At 35.9% G+C, this 14,870-nt stretch overlaps 1 protein-coding gene across 10 annotated transcripts in view; it reads left to right on the top strand.

Moving 5' to 3' along the window:
• PPFIA2 (PTPRF interacting protein alpha 2) overlaps positions 1 to 14,870 on the top strand; it is a 317,732-nt gene that overhangs the window by 249,316 nt on the left and 53,546 nt on the right. For 6 of the 10 annotated variants that reach the window (XM_065041448.1, XM_065041464.1, XM_065041457.1 and 3 more), the window contains 7 exons: positions 1,104 to 1,250; positions 3,183 to 3,317; positions 11,618 to 11,704; positions 12,135 to 12,218; positions 12,580 to 12,711; positions 13,686 to 13,748; positions 14,281 to 14,372. In XM_065041448.1, coding sequence (XP_064897520.1) covers positions 1,104 to 1,250; positions 3,183 to 3,317; positions 11,618 to 11,704; positions 12,135 to 12,218; positions 12,580 to 12,711; positions 13,686 to 13,748; positions 14,281 to 14,372 — 740 coding nt within the window. The remainder of the gene's footprint in view (positions 1 to 1,103; positions 1,251 to 3,182; positions 3,318 to 11,617; positions 11,705 to 12,134; positions 12,219 to 12,579; positions 12,712 to 13,685; positions 13,749 to 14,280; positions 14,373 to 14,870) is intronic. The other 4 variants (XM_021299938.2, XM_021299935.2, XM_013370087.3 and 1 more) reach the window with 1 other exon arrangement.

The raw sequence follows: 14,870 nt of genomic DNA, 5'->3' as shown, positions 1-14,870 counted from the left end.
AGTGCCTGTAGTTATTTCATACTATCACAAAAGATAGTCTTTCTAATGCAGAAAGTTAAATACCTGCAGCAAGAAGGATAGTTTAGTATTGTGTAACTTGGATAAATTATAGGATATTTTTCTGTAAGTTTTTAATGAATTACATATGTAATTACTTTTTTTTTTTTTTTTTTTTTTCTCAGCAATATGCAAAAGGATCACTTGGATATGGTCCATTTTGGGACTAGCTATTTGGATCAATTGATATGTTAATTGTATCTTACTTCAATAATAATCTTTCTTCATCACCTCTTTCATAGTGTAATATAACACAAGCAACAAGACAGGCTCATCGGTGAATATTTTCATTGTGAAAGATTACATGGCAACATGCAAGCCAGACACAAGTTTAAAACTAATAAAATTTCTTGCTTTCACTAAAATTAATTGAAGAGAAATAAATAATGTAATAGACAGACTAATGTATACTTGATCTAAATTACAGCTATTGGCTTCGGTGAGGCCAGCTTGTCATGCACGAATAAAAACAGCTCAAGATTTTAAATAAATCCTTATCCATAACATATATGGATAACATACCCCAGTGTTATGGTTATGTTATGTATCCAACATTGTGGTCACTTTTTTTCTGAGAATTTCAGGATATGTTGTCTGCTGTCTTCAACATGTACTTCGGCAGAAAATATTAGCAGGACCCAATAATAAGAGTGGAAATGGAGATTTACATTTTTTTCCCCACATTGCTGCCCTATATTTCTACTGTTGTATAATTATATGAGTTTTTCTATTTTCTGATCAAGCATGCTGTTGTTGAAGAAGCAAACAAGTGAATGTGAGCAGCATTTGCTATGTGTTTTTTCACTGAAAAATATAGAAGCTAGGAAAATATACAAAAGGTGGGATTTGTTTGCTCTACTCAACAGCTACCACTTTAAATACAGTTACAAGAAATATCAAAGGAAACAAATTTTCCTTTAAACAGAAAAATTACTGCTGACCATACTTTACACCTTTGTCTCCTCTTAGCATGAAAATTGAACAGGTATAAAATTACGTGGCATTTTAATTGCATGGTTCCTGATAGCGTGTTTTTCTCATGTTAGGCAATGGCACAAAAGGAAGATATGGAAGAAAGAATAACTACACTGGAGAAGCGCTACCTCAGTGCTCAAAGAGAATCCACCTCCATACATGACATGAACGATAAGCTGGAAAATGAACTTGCAAACAAGGAAGCCATCCTACGTCAGGTGCAGTATCTGTGTTAGTCAGTTGCTTTCCTCATAATAATGAAGATAAATGAAAAAAAGGGAGAAGATCTACAGTAGGAGGTTTCCATTAGGTTAATCTGTTCATTTTTAATCAAAAGATGAGTTTGTCTAAAACAAACAAACAAACAAACGAAAACCCAAAACCACAACCTTTTCAGCATGCCTAAGATTCATATCAGCCACCACAACTCTGAATCCCGAATCAACATGTACCTTCAACATTGTAAAATAACTGTGTTTTCTAACAGTGTCTTGCATATTTGTGCACCATCATATTGCCTAAGTAAAGCTTTATGTTTGCTTCTTATGTAATGATTTTCTGAATTTTATGTTTAAACAAAATATCAAAAAATAGTGTCAGCAAAAGAAATTCCCTTTCACAGGAAAGACCAAAATTTGCATACAATAAGTTGTAGTGATTTCACAAATTAGTAGTATGTAAATAAAATTTTATGAAGCTCAATGATCCTTGAATATCTTTTAGAAAGGTATATAACATGATTGTGCAGTTTTCTCTCAGGCTACTTTGTTTCCATGGTGATTCCAGAAGCTGAAGTGTAAAGTGAACCTAAAAGAATGTTTTGTGATTTGAAGAATAAAAAGTGAACAGAAAGCTAATGTGAAATGAATATTATTCAAGCTGTAAAAGATTAAATTGCTCCTCAGCCTCAGTATCAGACCTTTATTATTTTTCACCTATCATATCTTCACACAATATAAAATGCTATATAAGAAACAAGCCTGTGTGACCTGAAAATCTCCGCTTCTATGACTATATGCAGAAATATTTACACACATGCAGACATCCCTCTGTGTGTGCATATATATGTACCTGCATACCTCTTCAGGGAAAGGAAAGCATCAGAACTCAAACTCTCTGGCTTCTGCCAGCTTCTTTGGAGTATTTTAAGAGGTATCTTCAATTGTTAGGAATAAAAAACACCCAACAATGGACAAGTAAAGTACCAGCATCTGAACTTTTATTGCTGTCAGTGTACGACATGCTGTGCTGCACAGGTTTGCCTACTCAAACCAGTAATCAATAGAACTAGGCCTAGAATATATACAGGCAGACTTAAAGTTGATTTGCAGAACTGTGATGTGGAAAGCCTAGTTTTTCATGCCTTTAAAGGATTAAAAAGGCATCTAAAAGCATACTTCTTTTTCATGTCTTTCATTACCTCAAATGAACAGGAAAGCAGGAAATATGAAGTCATTAAAAAATTCTTAATCATATGGTGCATCTCAGTAGGACAGAAAATACTGCAGTTATCAAAAGTCCCCTTAAATGTTTATCACAGATTAAACAATTGCACTTGTGTAAAATGAGACTTAGTTGTAGGTTCACAGTGAAAACTATCACTGCAACCTTAAGCACATAGCAACCAGGTTATGATCATGTATTAAATGTAAGTTTTAACATTTCCTAATATATGACTGGCACTTGTTCAGAAAATTGTGTTTGGCAATTTGTTGAGAAACTTTGCTGGGAATACTGTCCTTTTGGAATTGTACTTCTTTCCCATTTTAGCTCATACATAAACTTTTCTGTGAGATAGACTCAATATTTCCACATAGAAAATTCTCATTTTACTGGCACCGATACTTTTATTTTGCTCAGATAAACAACACATTGATCAGAGAAGCTTTTTGTTCATCTTCATTAGTACCATTTTACAACTTCTTTTCTTCACCTTCTCATAACCCTTGGGCCTCAATTCGTTCATCATTAATAAGACTGTCAGCCTACACTGTTTCATGCTTTCCACCTTTCCAATGAGCTTTCCCATGCTGTGGAGTATCTATACGTATGTAGTGAGTTTTGCTTGCTTCTCTGATACTTAAAAAACTGAAGAAAAATCTGAATTCTGACTTTTTTTTAATACCTGTTTATCTATCTTTGGCCTTCAGTTGGAAGACAAAAACAGACAGCTGCAAGAGCGTCTAGAGCTGGCGGAGCAGAAGCTGCAGCAGACGATGAGGAAGGCTGAAACCTTACCCGAAGTGGAGGCTGAGCTGGCTCAGAGAATTGCAGCTCTGACTAAGGTACTGCCCTGAGAAATAGGTTCACTTGAGAAGCCCCGTTGTTTTACGTTGATTTGCATCCTGATCCCTCACCTCAACACCTAAACAAAAGCAGTTTCAAGCTGATTTGAAAGGAGAAAACGTCTCCTGATGAGTCTGTGCCACAAGTTTAACCAGGAATGGTCTCAATGCCTTGTTTGTAATTCTTAGCATTTTGGTAACAGGAAGAATACTTACCTGTAAGTTACCCTAGACTATATTTACAAAAGAGTCATATATTTCCAATGCACATGAGCATTACTTATCACAGAAGGATTCATTTTACTATGTAAGTATTTCTAATTTAAGGGGAAAGAGATAGGGGGCAGTCCCATTCCTACATTTACTTAGTTCTTCTGGACATTTTCTTTGACAATGCATAGGAAACAACAATTATTTGCATTTCAGTAAGAGCTATAAAATCAAATCTTAGTGGCAGCTGGGATCATTTGTAGGACATAAGTGAAGGCAACGTGCAGTGCATACTTGAATGATTTGTTTTGAATGATTCTTTGCACCATATATCTGAAAAGACAAATGTGAAACCCTGAGAGGACTTCAAACTGTTTTTTCTGATAAATTTATTATTTGACAGCTTTCTTGTAGTAAAAATAAGAAGATAAAAATAAATTTTCAGTAGTGTGGTTTTCATGTTTGGCCTCTAATATTTTCAGGTGTGCATGTAGTTAATACTACAGCTTGGGTATTATCAGTTTCATAAAGTTGTGATAATATGTTTATTTTTCATCTCTCAAAATCAGACAAATAAAGAAAAATGCATTTAAGAGATTGTATTACATGTCACTGTGATGTATCTAAGCTTTCCTTTCTCTGTTACCAAGGAATGTTTCTAGCTCTTTATGTACCTAGCCATTTTGATATTTGATGGATTGTTTTCAATTCTCGTTTCAATTCTTAAGTGCTGAGCAGCTCACTACTGCAGTCCAATTTTTAAGTAATTTAGTTAAGAAGTAGAAAGGAAGAGAAACTTTGGGGAGATTTGATGGTTGAATGGTTGAGGTTGTTTTATTATTTTAGTAAGGCAAGATCATTATTCAGTAACCAAGATTTTGTGCTGTCCATAGATTTATATGAATGGGTGGGAATTTGGGAGGCTGAAAATAGCGGAGGGGGGATGGGAAGAAAGAATCAGCAATAAGGGAGCTACATGAAATGGCAAATATATATCATTTCAGTTTGATAAAAACTCAGGTGTGCCTAAGGGCAATATCTTGGCATTTCAATTTCTTTTTTTTTTCAGTTGTTTCTGATTCAACAAATAATCACATATTGTAATTCCCTCAGTAGCTTAAGAATATAATTTTCTATTTTAAGAAAGTTTTTCCTGAGTAATTTCTCCAGCAATTAGACACCAGTAAGTATTTTGCAGTCTCAAGCATGTCTTTTCTTGCAACTGCATTTTTCCTTGAGCATATGTTAATTTCAAATAGTGTAAGAAGAAATCCCATTTCAACCATGCAGAGCACTCAGGCACTTCCATAAGATATTGTTATTGTGACCATAAAGCTGCAGTATACATCTCTGTCCTTTTACATTATTTCATGGGATGTGGTTAGAGAACAGTGAACAGAGCTGACGCTCCGTCCCATTTCACTTTAATGTACTTTATCAAAGTTTTTGCCAAGCAGAAAACTCTAAAAAGTATGTTAGATTGTAATGCCAGTTCTGTTCATTTCTCTGTGATTACATGAAAAGCTGAAGTAATTTTATTTAAAATTGTGTCGTCTTGGAATACATGACATGAAGAAGCCTATATTTTATATATCTTGTACATAATGTCTTTGCAAACTGTAGATTTTATTAAGGTGCTGGTTTGACAGCTCCAAAGTTCAAAGTCCAGTAGTTTTCATGGGTCACATAAATGTAGCTCGGAGTCAAGGATGGTACTGTAGTCACTGCAGCTTACTCTAAGTAGTTTTAAATTAGCTAGCTCGTATACTATTACCACACTAGCTATTCAATGAAAGCTACAAGACCTACTACCTAAGAGGCTGAATAATCCTTAATTTTTCCTTTGTTGAGGTTTGTGCCAGCATATACCTTGTCAGTAGGGCTCAAATTAGCTCAGTACTGACTACCTTAAGTCCGCCTGCCCTGAGCTATGGTCACTGCACGTCTATGTATAATGAGTAAAAGATGAGCCCCCTTCATCAGCTAGTCTTTCTGTGCTGCAAAAAAGTCAAAACTGATTCTCCTTTCTTTTGTACTACCTCAATGAAAGTGGCTTCTCTGAGATTAATGGGGTTACAATCACATGAAAGAGGTGAGTTAAGCCTAATATTGTACATGTTTTTTTAAAGGGAAATAGTATGGGATAACTGGAAATGATGACTGCTTCACTGTGGGGAAAATATAAGGCCAAGTATTTACATGTGGAGATAAAACAGAACTAAAATTATGTAGATGTGATTTCCTCCCCCAGCCTCAAATTTGAAATGCGCATGTTACAATTCTGCATTCAATTTTTTACACTCTTCCTCACAAGAAGTCTGGGTTGGGATTCTGCAAAAGAAGGATGTTGAATAAGATCCCTCTGTGTTGTCAGTTTTTAAAATGAGTTGGTTTTCTTTTTATATCTGTATGGGCTAGTGAATGTCTTTTTGCTACTTTTCCATGACCAAACTAGTCCATAAGGAGTGAACTTCCAAAAGTTTGGACTATGCAGTGAAGTAAGATAAGTACCTATAAATTTACCTGAATCATTTGAGCTTCTCTTTGGTTTTGTTTTCACTGTGTTCTGCCCATTGGGTGAGCAACTGGAGGGTTAGTCAGCCTGTGGCAAACTAACCTGGAACAGCATGATCCCATGTACTCTGCTGTCCTGCCTGGCCGTCGCACTCGTATCTGTCTGGTCATGACAAGTAGCACAGCTCTCAGCATGTATCCCAAGATTTAGACTACCATGACTCATTGAGCCACCTTGTATTCACTCTCACAGTATTGGTCTGTTTGCCTTCCCTGAAGAAGAGGCAGTTGGTTGTAGAAAGAACTTCCCTCCTAATATTAACTAAACATTTCTTTATCCCACAAGATGTTTATTTTCCTCAGAAGGGAAAGACATTGGAGCATCTAGAATCTTCAGATGGTTAGTCTGTCAAACACGGTTTCTCCTTCCATGTATTCAAAGAGGGGTCTAGTGGAGACAACGAGCATCCACCTACTTCCATTCACTCACTCCCACTAGTAGTCACTCTCCCCCTCGGGTGCTTGTGCAGCAGAGGTGACATGTCACTTCTCTGATCACAAGACAGCAGTCAGCATTTTACTCCATCATTGCTGTATGCAGGTCACCAGAAATACCACCAGTGCTTTTCAGCTCCATTAGAGAAGCACTGACATGGAGAAAAGGAAACCATAATCATAATAGAACACATTTAGCATAATAACACATTCAGCTTATTTTAACGGTAATAAAAAATGACTTGAAAGTTGGAGGCAAGTGGGACACAATGCTGTTTTTGTGACAATGTGGGGATCTGATTTGCATTAAGTAGGGAAGAAGTTGCAAGGAAATGAAAGGAGGTCTGCAGTGGAAAGGAAACAAAGAGGGGAAAAAAAGTTCTTCTGCAAGAAGTGGATGTGGTTAAGACAGAAATGTATCTGAGAACAAGGGAGAGAGAGAGGATGATGTGTTAGCTGAAAAAGGAAGTTGATAAACCTTCTGAGGGGGGAAAAAAGAGAGAGAGAACATCTTCTATGGGGAGGGAAGCCCAAGAAAACTCCACATTTACAATAAATTACTGTCTTGTCAAACCACCCCTCTTCTTATGCTTTCCTTTCTACAGAAGATTTTCTTCTGATAGAAGGAAGAAATGAAACAAGCAAGCTTGACAGAGCTAAATGGGAGGAGTTACTAAACCTACAAGGTGTAGAAGGTAGTGAGGGAATGAAGGAGGAGCATATCTAGTGGGTATCTAGTGACTGAAAATTTGGGTTTCAGAAAAGGGGGTGACTTAAGCCAACATATTTTGTCACATTTGTAACACGTTACAAGTGAGTCCATGAACAAGTTGATAACTTTGTGAGCTGTTGTGACTCGGTCACCATCGTCACCTATTTCCACCTTGGATTGCGTAGCTCAATTCAATAAGGCATTCTTGCTTGAATAACTAACTCATTCAAAGGATAGCCAAAGGAATGTGTGCCATAAGAAGCCAGTAGAAAATCTGGAGACCACAGGTGTGCAAAAGTCAAGGTCTCAAAACTGTGGAAATGGGCTTGTACCATTAGAAAATTTTAGATTTGTTCCTGCAGCTCAGCATGAGGAAGAAAAATGATAGCACCTGTGCTGTACAGGTGCTTTCTGCATCTGAAATTGGATTATTTTTTCAACTGAGATGCAAAGACCTAGAAAATGTGCAGTGCCAACAGCAACAGATGATGTGAAAGCAACATTTTTTTTGTGGGCGCATTAGCAGTAGGAGCAGCAGCAGAGTTTTAACAGGGTTAGAGAGCAATAATAGAAGCTGCTTCGGTATTCTCTCAAAGTAAAATTTTCCTGTCTATTACTGGCTTATATTAGCTATTTCTTTGCTATTTCATAGCATATAGAGTGCAAAGTGAGCATTAAGACTCATGCTGGTATCTCATAGGGGTCAGACATTGTTAGTTTTTGTCCATATATTTTTAATCCAGTCTGATGCACAACTCCATAAATCTATTTATAACTGAATGTGGTGGTTAAATGCTTTAAATGCTAGTTGCTGAATACTGTGTTTTACTAATCCTCCTGTACAGAGTACTGTTGAACAGGCATGCAAGTCATATACTAAGAAGAAGAATGTAGGGTAAGGTCTGCCAAGAAGTAGTCATGCAATTCCACTTCAGCAAGTTAACTCTTAGCAAGGCAGATCAGAAGAAATCCAGTTTCTCTTTATGAATCTCACAGCCCACAGTTGCTTCTTCTGTCTCACATGTATCTGAAATTCTGCTACAGCAAGATGACTAAAGCTGGTGTCTCGGCCTCTGCCTCATGACACAAGACAGAGTCTGAGACATTCAATATTTTTATGGTAGGCTCCCAAGTCTCCTAAAGAGCCTGTTCCAGTGTGACTGTCTGGAGCTGAATAACACATTTGAACAACAAAAAAGTGTAGCCACCGGTGGAGTGTCAATTCTAACAGTGTGGCTTGGAAAAGCCTATGCAGGAGGTATTTGCAAATCCATTAGGGAATAGCTGAATTGCTAGGTTATTTTTGTTTGGAAAGGTCTCAAAGCAGGGAGTATGTATGTGTGTTTCTGTCTCCCCAGCCCCTACAGAGAACACCCTTTTCATTCATGTCCCTGTTGCAGGGGCTGCACATGCATTTGGCACCTAAGAATTGGTGGTTAAAACCACTAAGTTGCATTAGAGCCCAGGGGAGGTACTAAGGCTACATACCTGTGCTTGTCCTCTGCCAGGCAAACAGTTGAGCCTAATTGTTTGATGTCTCTGTTATGAAATAATTTGGTTCTTTTAGAATAATACAGAATAACACTTTAGGAATGAACAAATGAAATTCACATAAAGGAAACACAGAATAATCAAATACATTTGAAGTGTTTAGGATAGTGACATTCATTTTTATTCTAAAGCATATTCAATTTTAATAAATTTTAATGTCTCTTCATCCTACAAAAGAGAGGTAAAGGGAGATGAGTTTGGAGATCAACTCTACTTTGTTTTATGCTGGAAAACAAAGTAGAGGTACTCTGAGCCACATTCAAGCAGGTTTGTTAGCAAGGATGTATCTTTCAATATTTTAATATTCTTAATGAAATAACTGAAAACTATAATGCAAAAGGTTTTATATAAATCTTAAACATATACCTTACTGATTTATTAAAGCAGTAGAAGGTTATGAAGCAGTAGAACTGGATAGGTCTAAGAACCTTAAAATAACATCATGTTCTTTCAAGAATGTTCTCTATATAAGGATTCAGATAACTTTTAGTTCTGCCAATAGTTTTATTCCTCTTCTTCCAAATAATAGCTAGGCCTAATACCACCATTATTTTATGCCTTGAAAAATACTGTTTTCTGCTAAGGAATAATATATGGCATGGTTTGGACTGAAAATCTATTTTTCAGTTTGATAAATATATTTGAATGATATAGCTAGCTAGACCGATTTCCGAATAACAGGTTATGACAGACAGCACCACATATCAAAAGAATTAAATGAGATCGCCTTTCAACTCAGGATTATTAGTTTGGTTATCTTCATATTTTGCATTAACCTGCAATTAAGTGTATAGAAGCAGTGAAGATTAAGTAATTTCCTTTTAAAATTTGAAGTCAGCTAATGAAGCTTCCAAGTAGTTTAATTTTGTAGCATGAAACTCCCAATGGCTTCTATATCTCCCTCAACGAAAATAGTTTCAAAAGAGGTAGAGTTTCTTAAGCCTTCTCCATCATCAGCTCAGAGCTTTGATGATTTTGAATCTTCTCCTGACCCTTTGAGACACATTAATGGAAGAACTTGAACTAATACCACAACCAGGACTCAGAAAGGGAAAAAGGGGAAGGATAAGGCTTGGTCACTTTGTGGAAGGGTTAGAGAGGTCTGGTTTTCTACAGCTGCAGGGACTGAACTTTTTTAATCCTGTCTTCCTATTTATCCAATTGGGAGAGGAAGCCATGCATTAGCACTTGTGTACTAAAACAAACTAATATGTAAAACTAAAATATAAGATAAAATCATAAAGGGGTTGTCACTGGTCCAAATCATAATGAATAGACAAAAGTTTCAGATAATAAATAAATTCAAATACATCACAATAAGCCTACTTCATGACCAGAAACAGTAAGTGCACTTACTAAATGAGCTTACTTCCAAAGTATACTGACTTCCTCTCAAATCTTGCAAGAATCTGAGTTTTGTGAATATACTTACTCTGAAAAGAATAGTAGTGATCCTAAAAGAATAGTAGTGATCCTAAAAGTTAAGCATTACCTTTATATTTATACAAAGCAGGATTTTTTCTTATGAATGTCTTCCTATCAAAAGCTGCAATTTATATTAACAAATCTCAAGACCACAGGTTTGTTTTCTGTCTTAATTTTTTGGTTATCAGTTATCAGTAATTTTAAGCTATGATATACAGCTGGAATCACTTTGGTATCTGTTCCTAATTATTCTGATAAAGTGTTAGTAGACAACAGCATGAAAAACAGTCTCAGTAAAAAAAATACAGTTGTAAAACTGTTTTTTCTTGTGCAAATTAAGGCTTGCTCATCTAAAGATGGAGTTCAAGGTCTCTTTTTGAGAGATGCTAAATCTGACAGAGTGAAATAGCATTTGACAAGCACGAGCTCACAACTCAGTCATCAGTAGCATTGTCTATACGCCTTGTGCCCATTCCTGTTTCCATAGCAACAAATCCATTATAGCATTTCCCTTTCCTTAAGATTTTTTTTTCATTTTGAATTATAACATAGACGTGTTTGATATGACAATAACAAGAATATTCATGTTTTGCAACAAACAACCTAATTAAGATCAACTTCTGTCAGAAGTAGTAATGAATCTTTGGATGGATTACCGTTTCTGTACTCAGTAATGACTTTTCATTCCTATTAATGAATTTTTATTTATAGGTTCTTCTTTTATCTGGTGACCTTGAACTTCCAAAGAGATCCACCAGGGTGGATCCTTTCAAAGGGATCAAAACCATATTGTTTATTTGGATGAAAGGGCTTATGTAGTCTATTCTAAAATGGAATACTAAAATTTGAGCAATGTCTTTTTTGATGTTCTTTCTGTTTTCTAGAAATTAGGGAATGTACCATAACATTGCACAGTTCTGTAACTGACCAATCCATTAATTTGGTATTTATGCATTGATCTCATTCTTAGAAAAATATAGAAGAATTATAAAGGACTTTCTGACATTGGCCTCACAGAGTCCTGTTTTGGTGCTTAGTTGGCCATAATAAAAAAAAAAATAAAAATATCTATAGATAGATAGATAGATTAGACAGTATTGCTCTGAATCCACTCAGAAGTAATATGTCATCAGCCAGCCATCACTAACCTTGAACTTCATGTGTAGGTTGATAGCTTTTTTTAGCATTCCATTATTTTCAGTTTCTTCACATCAACTGCATCATATTCACCAAGTATCAGTGTAGTTTATTCCATATAAAAATCTGTCAGCTAAAGTATTAAATTTTCAGTCACACTTTTATTTTAAGCATTCTGTGCTGTGTTCTGTTCAGTGTCAGTGTCTTTAGTTCTGATTTTTCAATTTTGTCCCTCTCCTTTTCCTTGACTTGTTAGTCTGATCCAACCTCTTCTACCTCATCTGATGATTATCAATATGTTATGGAAGCTAAGCTACAAGAAATGATCTCCATACGTAGGAAGGTAGTCCTACTGGACTTTACTTTCTATTGCTAAATAGAATCCATCTGATTTGTTTTCATTTTCTTTAACTTTTTTTTTCTTTACTTTTTGTTATTGATAATCAACCATCGTGCAGTTCAGTGCTTCAGGAGCTTACGATTTTACGATGGCAGGTTTGTGTTCAAACCATGCACAGTCTGCATGTTACATTTGGCTGATTTCATTGCTCATAAATAACTCTAATGTTTTGCTGATGCTTGGATGTAACAGGCCTTTGTAGCTGACACATTTCAAGCAATGCTGTTCAGCTGCCTGTTTAAATAAAGTTTCTTTTCGGAAAACTAAGTTTGCAGTTAGTAGTAGCTTGCTTTATGTTTTGGTTAAACTTTACTGAGATTTAGACTTCCAAAGCCACTTAAATTACAGAAAGAGTCTTTCTATTTTTTTACAGGCAGAAGAAAGACATGGAAATATTGAGGAACGTATGAGACACTTAGAAGCTCAACTTGAAGAAAAGAATCAGGAACTTCAAAGAGTATGTATATTTCAGACAATTTCTGTGCACTTTTCTTCTTTTAATTTGTCAATATAGTGCTACGTTATGCACTCCAGCAAACAAATATATCTACCAGTAAATGTTTTATTTATAGCAGTGATGGCAGCATCTTCCCACTTTACTTAGCCACATTAATATAGTAGTTTACATCTAGTTGCAGCTTTCAAAATATTCCACTGATATAAGAATGAGTGTGCATTAATAACTGTAATTATGTTTCCTGCGGAATTTCTTTAAATGGCTATGGTTACCGTATTTTTTCTTTAATTTTATAATGATACAAGTCTGTACTGGTTAATATGGGACCCTACCAATCTGTCTCTTCTGTTCTACATTAAAGGCAAGGCAAAGAGAAAAAATGAATGAGGAGCACAACAAAAGATTATCAGATACCGTAGACAGACTTTTGACAGAATCCAATGAGCGTCTGCAGCTACACTTGAAAGAGAGAATGGCAGCACTTGAAGAAAAGGTACGATGCAAAGGCTGGTATGAAGTTCAGCTTAATAAAGATTCTCCTACGCAAAACCTGTTCTGCTTTTATCAGGATGGAGGCATCATGCTGATTTTGTATTCACAAATATTACCAGAAATGTGGTCTAATTTATAAATTCAACTCTTAATTCAAGGGTGCACTTGAGAATCTTTCCAGAACTACTGCGAGCTGGATATACTGAATATTATGACCTCATTTAATCAGTGGGGTGTCTGATGAAGAGCTTGTCAAGGACCAGAGAACAACACAGCATAAGGCAGTGAGAGAAAGTGGATGAGAACTGGGGAGTGGTCACATTTTGCATGTGCTCTCATTCCCATATTTTAGCCAGCTGATTTTGCCTCGCTTCCTCTGGGAAGAGTAAAATGTTGTCACCACAGGAGAAGGAGAATGTACCCTTGGAGAGGGAATGTTATTTAGAGGTTTTGCATGATGTGAGACACAATGGGCCTGCAAAATTCAAATCCCATGACCTTCATATCCACCCTCCTTAATCCCTCCCTCTTCTAATTATTCACCTTTGGTTTCAGCTGAGGGAAATCTTTCAGTGTCTTTCAGAAGGACATTTCAGAAGCTTCGGAGGATGTACTTCTCTTATATCCTTGAAACTAAATATCATACAAAGCAATAGGCCTGCCAAAAGAAAAATCTGGGAGAAATAGTTGTGTAGGAGTATAAACATTGCTCAGTTCAAGGAAAATGCAAAGTTTGTGCAGTTCTTAAAAAAACATGGTCCTACATATGTGGTTTACTTCCAGTGTTTAAAATCTGAAGTATACTTAAACTGAAGCATTAAAATATTTTAAAGTCCAGTGAATATGAAAGTTAATTTGTTACTTAACATTGCTAACTTGTACATGGAGGTTACATGTATATGGTGTTATCTGATACTTAACATATCCCTAATTTCTTTCTGGTTTATCTATGGGTTTTTTTCTTTTAATTTCTAGAATGTTTTGATTCAAGAATCTGAAAGTTTCAGGAAAAATCTGGAAGAGTCTTTACATGACAAGGTACTGTAAAATACTGCAATTATATCTGTTTTTAATGGAAGTTATATATTTATTATTTGGAAATATGTGTATGGTATATTAATTATACAACTACCATGTGAAATCTTCCTGGCATCAATGATAATGATCTTTACACACAACCACAGCCAGGACACAACCTCTTTCTCTCGAGGCCAAATGGCATTTCGCATGCTGAGCTGTGCCTGGCATGGAGGGTGCAGTTAGAGCACAAATCAGTGCTCATTCTTTTCCTGACCTTGGCTGTTTAAAAAGAAGAAATTAAGTTAGAAGTACAAACCTGTCCTGCAATCACTTCCAGCTAGTGGCAGAACACCAAAGTATGCTATACAATCTTTTATTGATGCATCTCTTTTTGACAATAATGGAACTTGAACAATTTTGCTGCCTTTTCTTATATAGTCAGTGCTATATTTGTTTTATCTTACTTGTTTAGTTTTACGAGAGCAATATCTCATAAAGTAAAAGTATTTTTTTATCACAAGTAAGTGTATCTTACTATTTTCATTTCCAGGAAAGACTTGCCGAAGAAATTGAGAAACTGAGATCTGAACTGGATCAAATGAAATTGAGGGCTGGTTCTTTAATCGAACCCACATTGTCAAGGTAATATTTAATGATGAAAGTGTCCTCAGTTTGCATTGAAATAGAAGATAAATACAAGTTTTGAGCCTTTACAACAGGGATGTGTTTAGACTATGCAGAAAAATAACTTATTTCTTCAAAAATGTAATATCTGTGCTATGATTATTACTGCTGCTTTTCACTTTTTTCATAGGCAAACAGGTCCTTATAGAAATGAGTATACACTTAAATATTACAGAGATTAAGGAAAGTCTTTTTAATAGTGGCATGTTTTCGAAAGTACATCCAACTACTCAGTTTTTCCCAGAAGAGCTTAATAATAAAGTCTAAAACCCTTGTCTTTAATGCTGAAACTAATCACAGTATCACACAGTATCACAGTATGTTTGGGATTGGAAGGGACCTCAAAAGATCATCTAGTCCAATCCTCCTGCTGGAGCAGGAACGCCTAGGTGAGGTCGCACAGGAACATGTCCAGGTGGGTTTTGAATGTCTCCAGAGAAGGAGACTCCACAACCT

Source organism: Columba livia, chromosome 1 (assembly GCF_036013475.1).
Source record: "Columba livia isolate bColLiv1 breed racing homer chromosome 1, bColLiv1.pat.W.v2, whole genome shotgun sequence".
In the NCBI taxonomy this organism is placed as follows: Eukaryota; Metazoa; Chordata; class Aves; order Columbiformes; family Columbidae; genus Columba; species Columba livia.
This window is presented reverse-complemented; position numbering and strand designations above follow the sequence as displayed.